Here is a 13,181-nt window from a genome sequence, read left to right as displayed (position 1 = left end):
GGCTTCTGGAATGTTCTTCGTTTTGTATTGTTCCCGGCCAAATGTGCTTATCTTATTGAGACCATGCACGGCCAAGCACATGCAGGTCACCCAATTTCCAACCGGTCCCACCTAAGCGCCGCCGATGATGGCATTCTGGTTCCATCCACACCAGCTCACTGCCCCTCACGTTTCCTGTCATCCTTTTCTGCATTTCCCTCCCCTTTGGTCAAGGACTCTAAAGTCTTTTATCAGAATGTTCAGTCAAGGTAGAAGGGCCCTAGGCTGTTCCGGTCTCAGGATAAAGGAGGCAGCTGTTCAGGGAAACACTAGCCCCCACATTCCATTCCTTTTCCAATCCCAGACCCTCTGGGGCCCTCTGTAGGTCCAGGGGCATCAAGAGGATGCTTGCACAAAGCCCAGACACTCCTCAAGGAACTGGGGTGGGGGTCAGGGTGGGGTAGGGTCTCATTGCATGCTTTTCAGAAGTAGCGCACCAGGCTTTTCTTCATAGTCCATCTTAGTCTGGAAGCTCCCAGGAGCAGGAAAGCCGCTTCAAGGTGCATTGGCCCACAATCAAACCCAGGTCTCCGGAGCAGAAGGCAAACTTCTGACAATATACCCACGTAGACTGCCATCAAGGCCAATTGCAATTCATCGTGAGCCTACATAGGGTTTCCAAAGCTGTGACTCTTCACGGAGGCAGAGAGCCTCCTCTCTCTCCCATGGAACACCACTGGGAACAACATAGTACTTCTTGAAACCGGTGGCATCACAGACACCATAGAGGTCAGTCAGCAGAACTGCAACCCAAGACGGAGTTTCAGAGGGATCTGTCCACGGCCCTGGGCTGTTTTGGGATGGCCCCACAGCCACACCTGCTATGGAAGAGCTGCTCGGAGCAGCTGCCATATGTCTGGTGGGGAAGAGCATGTCATGGCCCGAGACTGGAGACTGTGCTGGCCGCTAGCCTCGGCTAGCTGAGACAACAAAGCATCCCCAGGCAGGCAGGTCTCGTGTCCACCCAAGAGCTCAGCAGTTGTACAGACGCAACTGAGCTAAATATGGCAGAATGTTGGCTGCTTCTCCTTCCTGAGCCTCTCCAAGATGAAAGGGATTTTCAAAGGTGAAAGCCCACAAGGGGGTGGGTGATGGTGGAGCTGGACAGAGAAGGGAAGTGGTAACAACCTTAGCCAACTGAGCAGGAGGGTAGCATCCCAGGGGCCTACTGGAAAGTCACCAGGTCTCAGAGCAGAACCCTGACCTCGGCCTTCCAGCTGTGGCTGGCAGGTCCTGCCCTCTCTCAGCAGAAGGGCCTGCTCTGAAGGTGGGGAACAAGAGGGACTCTGCTGCCTCCCCAGCTCCACCTGGAGGCTGGCCTCCCATGCGAGCCACTCAACAGCTCACAGGGAGAAAGTAGCCCTAGAACAACCCAGCCCAGCCACAAAGAATGCCTCACTCGCAGATGCAGCTGGCCAGCCCACACCATGCCCCGCCCCAGACACCCGGGAGAAGCAAACACTCACACTGCCGACAAGTCAATTCTGCCTCGTTGAGAAAGTGGGGCCAAGCCAGACGGGAAAAGGAGAGAGCAGACCATGAAGGATGCTGGCGAAACAAAGACGTCCTTGGGCTCTGACGTATGATGGCACCCGGGGAAGGAGCAGGAGGCTGGAGAAGAGACACACGTCCAGGAGATTCCAACGTGTGCTTGCAAGTGACCAGAGCAAGGTGAGCGGTTCAGCAGAAAGTGGACAGCTTCCAAACCCAACAGCCACCCAGAAGACAGGGCCCACCCAGCAACCACAAGGCAGCCTGCCGGCACGGCGGTGAAGCACTGAACTGGTAAGTGGATGATGAGTTGTATGAACCCCCCAAGTGCCTCCTTGGGGGATGGTCCTGGCGTCTTGGTAAAGACGATGCTTAGAGAACCCAAGGGGGGCAGAAGGGATGACTGCGAGCCGAAACAGCCCCAATGATAGTGCCACTGGGCAGTGATCACTGGCACCTGCTCCTGATGCATGGGGGTGGGGCTCGCTCTCCATCACCACCAGGGGGAGCCACAAGCTGCCCCTGTGCAGGTGGGTCCTTGGTATAGATTCCCTAGAGCCCTGGTGCTGCCATGACTGCCTCTTGACTGCTACCCCCAAGGTCAGCAGTTGGAAATCGCCTGCCATTCCTCGGGAGAGAGATGGGGGTGACCACTCCTGCAAAGACTGCCAGGCTCAGAACCCCAGGGCCACTGTGAGTCGAAGTGGACTTGATCGCAGTGTTAGCTTTGGCAAGGTGGTCCGTGTGCGCCAGGCACTGTCATGACTTTATGTGCGTCTACTCACACGATTCTTACAACAGCCCTACTGCTGGGGGCCCGTGTGTTGTTCTTGTTAGGTGGCATCACGCCAGACCTCTGTGGTAGACCCTAATTACAGAAGGAAGCTCCACCCACCCATGCGCCCCCCCCCCTCCCCTGCTGGGCTCAGCCCATTGTCACAGCTGCTGTGTCAATCCATCTGATGGAGGGTCTCCCTATTTTTAGCTGACCCCTTACTTCCCCTAACTGTCCCCGCTCATAGCATGTCTAAAACACATACGATGGAGGGGTTAAGATGGCATCCAGGTAGGGTCACCTGCTTGGCACTCTTGTTGCTGGAGCAGAAAATTAAGAGATAGGCATGGGGAACAAGCCGGAGGAGAAAGCAATGGGACCTACAGTTCCAGAGGGACAAAGGGGGAGGAGGAGGTGGGGGAAGGGAGCGATGAGCAAACAACGCCATAGACAGGGGAACAACTAGGGAACTGAAATCAATGAGGAGGATGTAGAGATCCTGGTGGTGTTGGAGCAACAGCAGTCGAGCTGAGAGGAATTTCTAGGAGGCAGAGGAAGGGTGAGCTTGATGGTGGGGCAGGAGGAAGTTACAAGGAAACAGGAAAGATTAAAAAGCAAACCGATGGATAGAGGCATAAACATAGTTGTGTACATATGTAAATACATTAATTCATAAAAATAGAGGTATTGGCCTATGTACATATATTTCTTTGGTAAAACACCGAGGTAGTGGACTGACTGTGGGCCTCTGCTCAAGCCCTCCATCAACACAAGAACACGTTGTTCTAACAACCTGGCATTCTGTGATGCTCACCCTCCCGGCACTATGGCTGAAGACAAAATGGGTGCCCAAGCAAATGTGGTGAAGAAAGCTAGTGGTGCCCGGCTATCAAAAGATACAGTGTCTGGATCTTAAAGGCTTGAAGTTAAATAAGCGGTCATCTAGCAGAGGAGCAACAAGCCCACATGGAATACACACACCAGCCTGTGCAATCATGAGGTGTTTGTGCCGTCAGGTAACAGGCATCAGAAAACCCCAAACTAACCAACCAACCGTATTTCAGAGAGCAAGGAGGGTCAGAGCAGAGACCGAAAACCCATCTGTAGACGATGCAACATCCCCTCACAGAAGGGTCACAGGGAAGGGATGAGTCAACCAAGGTGAAGTACAGCACCAATGACACACACTATCCCTCTGGTTCCTGGAGGCTTCCTCACCCCCCACTCCCATGACCCCAGTCCTGCCTTTCACTGCGGGCTCGGCCAGAGCATGTGCGCAGGTGCAGATAAGAGCTCGGGACATACGGAATCCAGGTCAGATAACCTCCTTAGGAACAGGAATGGGAGTAGCAATACCAGGAGGGTAGGGGGAAGATGGGAGAGGAGGGGAGGAAGAAACCTCAAGGGGGGAAGAAACAGCAGTTGGTGTAAGATATGAAAATAATAATTTATAATTTATCAAGGGGTCATGGGCGGAAGGGTAAAAAGAGGAGCTGATACAAGGGCTCAAATAGAAAGTAATGTTTAGAACACAATGATGGCAAAATATGAGCAAATGTGCTTGATACAATTGATGCATGGCTTGTTATAAGAGCTGTAAGAGCCCCAATAAAATGATCTTTAAAAAAAATGAATTAAAAAATATATGTATGATGACGTCTCACCTGCCTCCCAGGTAATCAGCAGCCTGGCTGTACTTCTTCTTGGACAGACTTGTAAATCTTTTAACAGCAAGCAAGCCCAACCCACTGCCAGTGGGCCGGTTCTGACTCACCCAGGGCTTCTAACACTGTAAATCTCTACTGGGGCAGAAAGCCTCATCATGCTCCCTTAGAGTGGCCCTGAGGATCCGAACCACTGAACTCGTGATTAGCAGCCATCACCGCGTCCACAGCACCACCAGAGCTCCTTGATCGCTGCCATTCATGGCATATTCCGTGTTCTTCGCCAAAACCATAGTTCAAATGAAGCAACCCTTCGCCTTCCTGATTGTCCAGCTTCTGAGTGCATATGAGGGGTGGAGAAGACCTTGGTGGGGGCCAGGCACCCCGCAGCTCCCAAGTGACGTTTTCTTTTGTAACCCTTTAAAGAGGTCTTTCAGAACAGATTTGTCTGATGCCATCTACTGTTCACTTTCTTGACTGCTTGACTTCCATGAGCCTTGATGAGCATGCAAATCAAACGAAGTTCTCGTCAATTTCGATCTTCTGCTGATTGGCCTTGGGGTGAGGATCTTCGTATGTTTTTGTGTTGATGTGTCATCCAAACGGAGCTGTAGTCTTTCATCTCCATCAGTAAGTGCTGTAAGCCCTCTGCTTTTTATCAAGCAAGGCTATGTCATCTGCTTACGGACGGCTGTTCATGAGCCGCCTCCAATGCCAATGCTGTGTTTGTCTTCATAGAGCCCAGCTTCTTCTCCGATTACTGAATTAGCACACAGACTGAATGAGTGTGGTGACAGGATACATCTCTGACAAACGCCTTTTGTGATGTGAAACCACACTTTGTGACCTTGCTCCATTCTAAGGACTGCTTCTTGACCCAGGTACGGGTTCTGTAGGAGCACAGTCAAGTGTTCTGGGATTCCCATCCTTTGCAACCATTATCCACACATGGCTGTGATCCACACAGATGCCTTTGCAGGACCAATAAAACACAGGTAAACATCTTTCTGATCTCCTCTGTTTCCAGCCAGGTCCATCTGACATCAGCAATGGTCTCCCTGGCCCCACATTCTCTTCTGACCCAGCTTGAATTTCTGGCAGCTCCCTGCTGACAAACAGCTGCGATGGTTTCTGCACCATCTTCAGCAAAATTTCCCGTGTTCAATTTCCGCTTGTTGGTCAGCTTTTCCTGTCTTCTGTCTTTCTTTGCGATGGACACAAGCAGAGCTCTCGTCCATTGGATGGACGGTGCCCTTCCCAACATCAGCCACTGTACTCGTGCCCCTGAACAAGAGGCAATCCGACATCTAGATCAATAGGATTTCAGAAAAATGAGGAGGGGCTTAAAAGTCAACAAGGAAACAATGCAAGAGGTTCTGCCAGAAACAAGTCCCCATGACCCAGACCAGAAGTGCTCACTGGTGCCTGCTACCACGACAGCTGCCCGGAACGTGCGGACTAGACTGAGAGGAGGAAGTGGGGCAGGACTCCAAACCATCCAGAAGATGGGCTGGGTGGGGCAATGAGACTATGCGCTTTCACCCGCTCCCAGTGACCAGGCAACGGCTCACCCCCATGGCTCCCTTTCCGGCCCAACAAGACAGGCCTCGGAGAGCGAGTCGCACCCCGTAGAAGAACCCACATTTGAGATCAAAAGGGCAGCACTCACCCAAGGACCACGTTCAGAAGGCGAGGAAAGACTAAGCCATGGAAACAGGACTCCCAGGAGGCAGTGGGAGGAATGATGGTACACTGTGGGCATTGTTACCGGCATCACGAAACAAATGGGTTCTGACCAGCTGCATAGAAAACAGACCTGCTCTGTGAAACTTTGCCCGATTCACCAGGAAATGGTTTCTGAGAAAGAACAGCCGAGGGAGAAGGCCTCCCGGAGGACAGGCTGTGGAGATTCCCGGAGCACGGTGGCAAAGGGAAGAAGCCGAATGTTTCCAGAGAAAGAAACCACAGGCAAGAGGGCAGAACTCAGGAAAGCGCGAGACACCCTGGCGCGGAAAGGAGCTGACATGACCGCCATCTCCACACCTAGGGGGAAATGCTTTTCAACGTTCAGCCCTGCTTACACCGTCAAGCCAACGTGAGGCTCAGCCTGGAACAAACAGGACGAGGACGCAGACCCTCGGTCAAGAAACCCACAGGCATTCCTCCCCACGTGGGGCGATGGAAGGGGGGCGGGGGGAGTGGCTTAGGAGCCAGTGCAGATGTAACCCAGCATGTAGCTGGCCCTGAGCCGGCAGGCAGCCTAGGGCAGAGGGCCAGTGTGGCACAGGCCACGGGAGAGATGCACACATGACGCACGGTCAATGACACGGTCCGTTCCCAGACGAGGGTCACAGGAGAGTGGACGAAGGAAGCAGCAACCTGCTGCATAGAAAACAAAGCCAACACAAAAACCCTAGGCAATGATTAACTCCGGGGAAAACAAAAAGTTGTGCAAGATGGAAAACATAACCCTAGGACCCCTTGTCCTCTGATGAGACTCAGGTGATTAGGTGCCATCCAGTCGATTCCAGTTCATGTCGACCCTGCCTGTGAACAGCAGAATCTGGGGTCTCCCGGTCCTGCGCCATCCTCACAACGTTCTGCCCTTGGCCCACTGTGGCAGCTGCTGTGTCAGTCCGTCTGGTTGAGGGCCTTCCGCTTTTTCGCTGCCCCTCTCTGAGTCCCTGGTAATGGAGCTAAGACGCCCAGCACACTGGGACGGCGCTGTGTGTGTGTGCGGGGTGACAGGCAGGTGACAATCCCTCCCTCCCCCCAGGATGCCAGGAGGGACACCGGCTCTAAGAAAGCCAACAAACAGCTGCAGAAGCATGCTCGTGGGCATCCAAAACACAGGCTTTCAATGCCCAAGGACATTGAGAGGTGAATTAGGAGAGGGTGAGGAGGCCACGTTTATTGTTGTGATTTATTATCAGCCTTGACAAAAATCATTTCACTTATAAAACAGGACGTCTATATAACTTTGAAAGATAAATTTTAAGTGAAAAAGTAAACAGACGCCCCGTTATGTGAACCCACAGTCCCACTGACTGCTGACAATCTGGCTTCCTCTCCTCGCCCCCCGCTGTCCGCTGTCCGCCGTTTAGGACGCCCCAGAAGCCAGCAGCTTAGGCCCAAGCCTTCCATCCAAATGTGTGCATTCTCTCCGATTGGTGATTGGGAGATGAAAAGTGTGAGTGTTGGAATTTTTGTGTGTGTGAATAGTATTGAAGTGTTTTAGGCGGCAGGAGGTTCGCTCTGTTTTACATTTAACATACCTTGGTGAGTTTGTCTGTTTGGTTAGGGTGCTGGGGTAGGCAGAAAAGGGCCTCAAAGACACCCACACCCTAAGGCCTGGAACCTGTGGGTATGTTACAGTGAGGGACGCCAGGCAGGCGTGGCTGAGGCTCAGAACTGGGACACAGAGACCACCCTGAAGCGTCCAGAGGGCCCAGCCTCGTCCTGAGAGCCCTTCAAAGTGGCAGGAGAGAACCAGAGAGATGGCTGTGAGAAAGATGTGGCCACCGCAGCTGGCTTGGAATTGGGAGCAAAGAGCCTGAGCTCAGGGCAGTGGGTGGCCACCAGGAGCAGGGGACAGGCATCCCGTTGCAGCCGCCGCCAGCCGCCCTTGGTGCTGCAACCGCAGGGACAAGAATACTCCCAACCCCAAGGAAGTGCCGCCCCCAGTGCCATGCTGGAAGGAGCCCAGCCCCGGGACGTCAAGCCTTCCGTCCTGTGAGACCCCCTGGACCTCTGGTTCCAGAATGGTCAGGGAGTCCACCCACCAAGGGTGGCCCTGTGACAGCAGCCAGGGCTGGGTACAGCTTTTGGCATTGAAAGAACAGTGGGCTGTGGTTCAGACATGCCATTTGAGAAGGAGGGATGTTCCCCCAAGCTTGCAGATGGGGGCGAGGCAGTCTGAGGGCGAAGGCCCTGGGGGTGGGGTGCTCTCCGAGATAGGAAACTTCCCAGACTCAGACAAGAGTTGGGTGGGAGCCAGAGGGAGCCAGGTACTGACACTCTGATCAGGTTTGCGTGGGACAACAGGTGCACCCTGCCAGGCTGGGACACGGAGGACCAGTCCTCTTGGCAGCAGTTCCGGGAGCACGGCTGTGCTGTGACCACCCAGCAGATGGAGGGAGTGGAGAAGGGCCCCAGAAGGCCTGTGTGGCCCTGAGCTGTGCCCACCACTCTGGACTCGTTGTAAGGACCAGGACATGAGCTACAAGAACTGGGGCCTTGTACATCTCAGCAGGACCTGGCCATCAGCTTCCCTGCTGGCCAGGGCTCTGGGCACCCAGGAAAGGCCAGCCCCTGCAGCAGCTGCACCCTGGGGCTCCAGGCCCTGCTACTAGGGGCTCTCCCAGGCAGGACAATAGCCCCATGGGTGGCTGACTGCCCTGCCCCCCCTGCAGTCTGCCTCCAAGCAAGGGGTCAGAGGCCCAGGCTCTGGCCAGCCAGCCTCCTGGGACCCCAGGAAGGGGTGCTGCTAAGGAAGCCAGGAGGAAGCCAGACGGGGTGGGTCATGGGTGAGGAGAGGGGTCCTGCCTCTTGCCCAGCCACCCCACAGGGCAGGCGCCATCACCCCATGGGCCCAGCCTCCTGGCACAGGTTTGTTGGCCCCTGGTCCTCAGTGGCATAGGCTGGCAGAGGCAGCCGTGGTCCCCAATCCCCACAGGGGACCGCAGGCTGGGCGGGCGCTCTGGGCTCAGGCTCAGGCTCAGGGCTGGGCCCCACGGTACTTGTGGAAGGTGCTTTCCAGGAAGGCAGCCAGCTTGGGCCGGTCGTCCTGCGGGGGGCAGGTGCATACAGGGGTTATGGGAGTGCAGGGCACGCACCCCCCTGGGCAGCTCCTGGGCACCCGTACCTCATGGAGGAAGCCATAGTGCACAAGTTCTGCGGCCAGGTCCTGAGCACTGTCAGCTGCAGCAGAAGGCACAGGGTGAGATGCGGGGTCACACTTCTGCCTCCCCATCCCCTCTTCCCCGCCCCTCCTCCACCTACTTGGGAGCAGGTCGTAGGTGAGCTGCCGGTGCAGCCTGTCTTCCAGCACAAGCAGCAAGGTGAGCTGGGTGGTGGTGGTGGGGGGCAGGGAGAGAGCCGCAATGATGGAAGTTGTGTGGTGTGGCAGGGCAGTGCTTCATCCCTGGCACCCCACCCACCATCACCCTCCACCCCGTGCTGCCCGCCAGGCTGGGGCTCACATGCCAGCGCATCTTGTCCTCACTCTTCTCCATGTTACACTGCATCTGGATTACCTGGGGAGCGGGTACCGAGGAGCGTCAAGGTCACCCAGCCCAAAGAGATACTGCTCCAGGGGACCCAGGGGGCACTGTAGGGTTGGAGACCCTCTGGACGGGCCCACAAAGGAAGGGTGGGGACCATCTGATGGAGGTTTGGAGAGCATGGCACTGCTCAGCCCGCTGAGTTAGAGAGCCACCTGCTGAGCAGCCCCTGGGCCAGTGCTGAGGTGAGGGGTGGACAGGGGTTTTCACAGTGGAGAGGGAAGTCCAAAGAGAGGAGGGGCAGGGAGACAACGGCGAGGCTGGCAGAGCAGGAGGGGTCACGCCGGGCATCTGGACCCTCTGTGGGCAGCCCGGGGCTGTGTGGGGTTTTCTGGGGAGGGTGAGGGCAGCTCTGAGCATCAGCCCAGGGGGAGAGAGTCCAGAGCGAAGCTGGTGGCCCTGTGTCCAGGTGAGGCCTGGAGGTGACCCAGTTCAGGATGGGGACTAAGGACATGGTAAGGGAGCAAGAAGAGGTGAGGCTGGAGGTGGTGCCCTGCCTAGGAGGTGCTTTGGGGGGAGCATGCCGCCTAGAGGGCCCTGGGGGAGACATGAGGCCACAATGGCAGTGGCCAAGAGGTGGGATCAGAGCAGGGTGGGACTGGCAGGTCTGGGGGCAAGCGGGCAGGGGAGGGGACCTTCTGGCTCTCCCTGGCTCCCACACAGAGTCATCCTGGGATATGGTCTCCAGCAGCCCAGAACAGAGCTGGGGTGGAACCCGCCAGGTGGGACCCGCCGGGACCCGCCCTGCCCGGGACCTCCCCCCTTCCATGGGGCCCCTACCCCCAGCTTGCCTGGACAGGCGGGATTGCAGCAGGCCTGGGCTCACCTTCCTGGTCTCTAAGTCAAAGGGCTCAGGAGTGGGGGTCTTGGCCTTCTGAGCCTCTTCTTGGGGTGGAGCCAGCACCCGGGGAAGCCCCAGGGGCCTTGTGGTGGCAAAGTTCATCAGCGGGTAGATACCATTCCTGGGGGCAGAGAGGGGTGGCTGGGCTCTGGCCTGGAGGTGGCCCGAGCCTCCCAAACACGGTGCTCACCTGACATCCTCCAGGAATTTGTCAAGTTCCAAGAAGGAGACTTCTGAGTACCTGCGGTCAGGGGAGGGGTGGGTGGGCATGAGAAGCCAGTGAGGGACTCTGAGGTGGGGTGCAGCTGGGCGGGCTTGGAGCTCACCGCCACTGCACGGGGGGCTGGCGACGCCTGGGGACCTCTGCCATGACGGCATGCAGGTCCACCGACTTGGTCTTCTCTTCCACTGTGTTCTCTGGCAGGAGGTCTGGGGGACACAGGGGCTCAGCGTGGCCTCCCTACCCCGCCCCCGCCCCCCCCCCGCCCCCGCCCACTGGGCCTCCCCTCACACTGGTGCTGGATAAAGCAGTGTGCAGCCAGCAGCTTCAGCGAATGCACTTCGAAGAGCACACGGTGGAACAGCAGGTTGTGGGCAGAGGGCCTCCGGGCGGGGTCTCGGGCCAGGCAAGACAGAATGAATTCCTGGAGGTGGTCGGAAGGGTGGGGGGCACTGAGTGGAGGTGCTCAGCTCTCAGCCACTCCGCCCTCAGTCCCAGTGGTCCAGTCCCCACAGGGGCCCTCAAGTTGGAGCACACGTGTGTCGGGCAGAGCTGCAAGGCCGCCAAGCTGCCAGCAACCTGAGCCTATCTCCCCAGCAGCACACCTGTCTCTCCCACTTCACTCCCCTAAGCCGGGCCTGTGAGAGCAGGGAGGCCAGGCTGCAGCCAGGATCCCTCACTTCTCATCCTCCACCCCCACCTGCAGCTCCACATCCCCTGGAAGCATCAAAGCATGTCTGGGACAGGCGTGCTGGGTGCCATCCTGAGCCCCACGCTTCTCTGAAGTCTTGGGCACTGTGCATAGTCTTTCTGAGGCTCAGTGTTGCTGACGAGGAATGGACAGCTGTGTCCATCATGCACCAGCCTCAGCACTCGAGGGACAGGCTGTGCTCTGGTCTTCCTGCAGTGCCTCTCAGCTATGCTCCCCAAGGTCCTCCCTTGGGTGGCCCTGCACCCCCTGTTCCACACCCCTCCTTGCCCTACAGACGGCCTGCCTAGTTCTTAGAGGTTTGGTCCCAACTTGACCACCCCGTGCATGCCCAGGAAAGGGCAAGCAGCTCACCCGCATGTTGGGGTCACTCAGCGAGTGCCTGGCACTAGCGATGGCCTCCTCTGTAACATGGGTGTCACCATTGGCCTGGATCTCCAGTACCGCCATCTGGGGGCAGGGGCAGGTCAGGCAGTGGGCAGCAGGAAGGCCACACAGGTCAGCTAGGGGGCCTTGAGGCCATACGCCAGTACCTCCAAGGCGCACATCCCAAAGGAGAAGATGTCCACAGCGGTACCATCAGCCACCTCTGCAAGGCAGGCGCAGGGAGGTCAGGCAGGGTGATGCCAGGGGCAGGGTGCAGACTGAGGCCAGACCCCACCCAGACTCACCGCCATACTCTGGCGGGAAGAAGTGCAGGTTGCGCAGCTCCTCACGCTCAGCCAGAATGGGGCTCCGGAGGTCGTCCGGGAGTGCTATGTGGGGTGTAGGGTAAACCAGCTGCCTCTCTCCCCTGGCCCCTTCTCCCGCACACCCTGAGGTCCCCACGCACCGTTGGAGAAGATGCGGTGCCACACTGTGCCGGCCACGACCGTAAGAAAGAGCAGCGTCAGAGTGCGCGAGCTTCGGGGTTCAGTGCCCCTCACTCCGGTTCCGGGCATACCCTGCAGGCTCCGCCCTCCATGCCCGCCCCCCATGCCCCTCTTCCCAAAGGCCCCGCCCTTCCAAGGCCCCGCCCCGCCAGCACCCGAGCCAATCTTGATGAGGCCATTGTGCTGGATGAAGATGGTGTCGCTGGTCAGGTTCCCGTGGATGATGGGGGGGCTGCAGGCGTGCAGAAAGCTGTGGGGGTGGGGGCAGGTGGAAGCTGTCAGGGGGCGCCCACGAATGGGCGCCGAGCGGGGTGGGGCAGGCAATCCAGGCGCTCACCTGAGTGCTGACAAAATCTGAGTGCACCAGCGCTTCCAGGCCTGGCGAGGGGGTGGGGGGCTGTCAGCGGGCAGCCCTCCCCGCGGCCCCACCCCAGCCCCGCCCCCGAAGCCCACACCCCTACCCTGGCGTTCATGGCTTTGTGGTTCTTCTTGGTCTTTTTCAGGAACTGCTTGAGGCTCCCTGAGGACACGTACTCCGTGATGAAGATGACCTGGGGGGTCACGGGCTCGTCTGTCTGGGACTCTGCCTCCCAGGGCCCGTGTCCCCCGCCCGGCCAGCCTCTCTCTGGGCTCACCCGCGCTCGGGCCTCGGCTGTGTCCAACCAGTACTTGTGCAGTTTGACGATGTTGGGGTGTTCCACCAGCACCAGCTGCTCAAACACCGTCTGGATCTTGTCCTGGGGGTGGGGTGGGGTGCGGGGCACTGTCACGAGTCTAGTCGGGTTGTGGGGTGTGGCGGGACTGGGAGGGGGCCTCACCTCATGGGCCGAGAAGGCCTTTCTGTCGCTGAAGTGCAGCTCGTTCCACACCACCTCCACCCCCTCCTCGGTGTCCATGGCCAGGAACGTGCTCTGCACGCCGGGCATATTCCCCTGGTTCACCTGGGGGGCGGGGGAGGGGGGCAAGGCTGGTCCTGGCCCAAGGCCCAGACGGGGCTGGTATCGCAGGGCGGCAGGGTCCAGGGGCCGGCTGGGGGGTGTTCCACGCAGGGAGTCCAGGGGCAGTTTCTAAGGGGACAGCAGCTGGCCCCAGAGCAGTAGTAAAGGCTGCGGTAGGGGGTCCCTGGAGGAGGAGGATCCTCAGGGCGCCGGGCTCCTGGTGAGTGCCGCCCAGACAGGGCCGCCGAGCCCCGCTCCCCCGCCCGCGTGGCCTCCCAGGCCCCCCGGAGGGCACGCCGGCGCCCACCTGCTCCCGCCGCTTCTGCCAGCGCCCGCACGGGCTCTCCTCC

The 13,181-nt window shown here is 58.1% G+C and overlaps 2 protein-coding genes across 2 annotated transcripts in view; both read right to left on the bottom strand.

Moving 5' to 3' along the window:
* PUF60 (poly(U) binding splicing factor 60) overlaps positions 1–5,743 on the bottom strand; it is a 14,900-nt gene extending 9,157 nt beyond the window's left edge. Inside the window, exon 1 of the mRNA XM_045286801.1 lies at positions 5,738–5,743. Within this exon, the coding sequence (XP_045142736.1) occupies positions 5,738–5,743 (6 nt within the window). The remainder of the gene's footprint in view (positions 1–5,737) is intronic.
* A 1,131-nt stretch (positions 5,744–6,874) lies between these two features.
* The window catches only part of NRBP2 (nuclear receptor binding protein 2), a 7,589-nt gene continuing 1,282 nt past the window's right edge, over positions 6,875–13,181 (bottom strand). Inside the window, exons 2-19 of the mRNA XM_045286795.1 lie at positions 13,139–13,177; positions 12,712–12,834; positions 12,529–12,630; positions 12,355–12,444; positions 12,231–12,271; positions 12,049–12,143; positions 11,854–11,877; positions 11,693–11,776; positions 11,555–11,610; positions 11,376–11,471; positions 10,604–10,736; positions 10,419–10,521; positions 10,283–10,333; positions 10,078–10,213; positions 9,171–9,224; positions 8,971–9,034; positions 8,834–8,889; positions 6,875–8,755 (exon numbers count right to left, since the gene is read on the bottom strand). Coding sequence (XP_045142730.1) covers positions 8,687–8,755; positions 8,834–8,889; positions 8,971–9,034; positions 9,171–9,224; positions 10,078–10,213; positions 10,283–10,333; positions 10,419–10,521; positions 10,604–10,736; positions 11,376–11,471; positions 11,555–11,610; positions 11,693–11,776; positions 11,854–11,877; positions 12,049–12,143; positions 12,231–12,271; positions 12,355–12,444; positions 12,529–12,630; positions 12,712–12,834; positions 13,139–13,177 — 1,416 coding nt within the window. The 3' untranslated portion in view covers positions 6,875–8,686. The remainder of the gene's footprint in view (positions 8,756–8,833; positions 8,890–8,970; positions 9,035–9,170; positions 9,225–10,077; positions 10,214–10,282; positions 10,334–10,418; positions 10,522–10,603; positions 10,737–11,375; positions 11,472–11,554; positions 11,611–11,692; positions 11,777–11,853; positions 11,878–12,048; positions 12,144–12,230; positions 12,272–12,354; positions 12,445–12,528; positions 12,631–12,711; positions 12,835–13,138; positions 13,178–13,181) is intronic.

This window comes from Echinops telfairi, unplaced genomic scaffold (genome assembly GCF_000313985.2).
Source record: "Echinops telfairi isolate 266 unplaced genomic scaffold, ASM31398v2 ScPeMD7_1;HRSCAF=3_0, whole genome shotgun sequence".
Classification (NCBI taxonomy): domain Eukaryota; kingdom Metazoa; phylum Chordata; class Mammalia; order Afrosoricida; family Tenrecidae; genus Echinops; species Echinops telfairi.
This window is presented reverse-complemented; position numbering and strand designations above follow the sequence as displayed.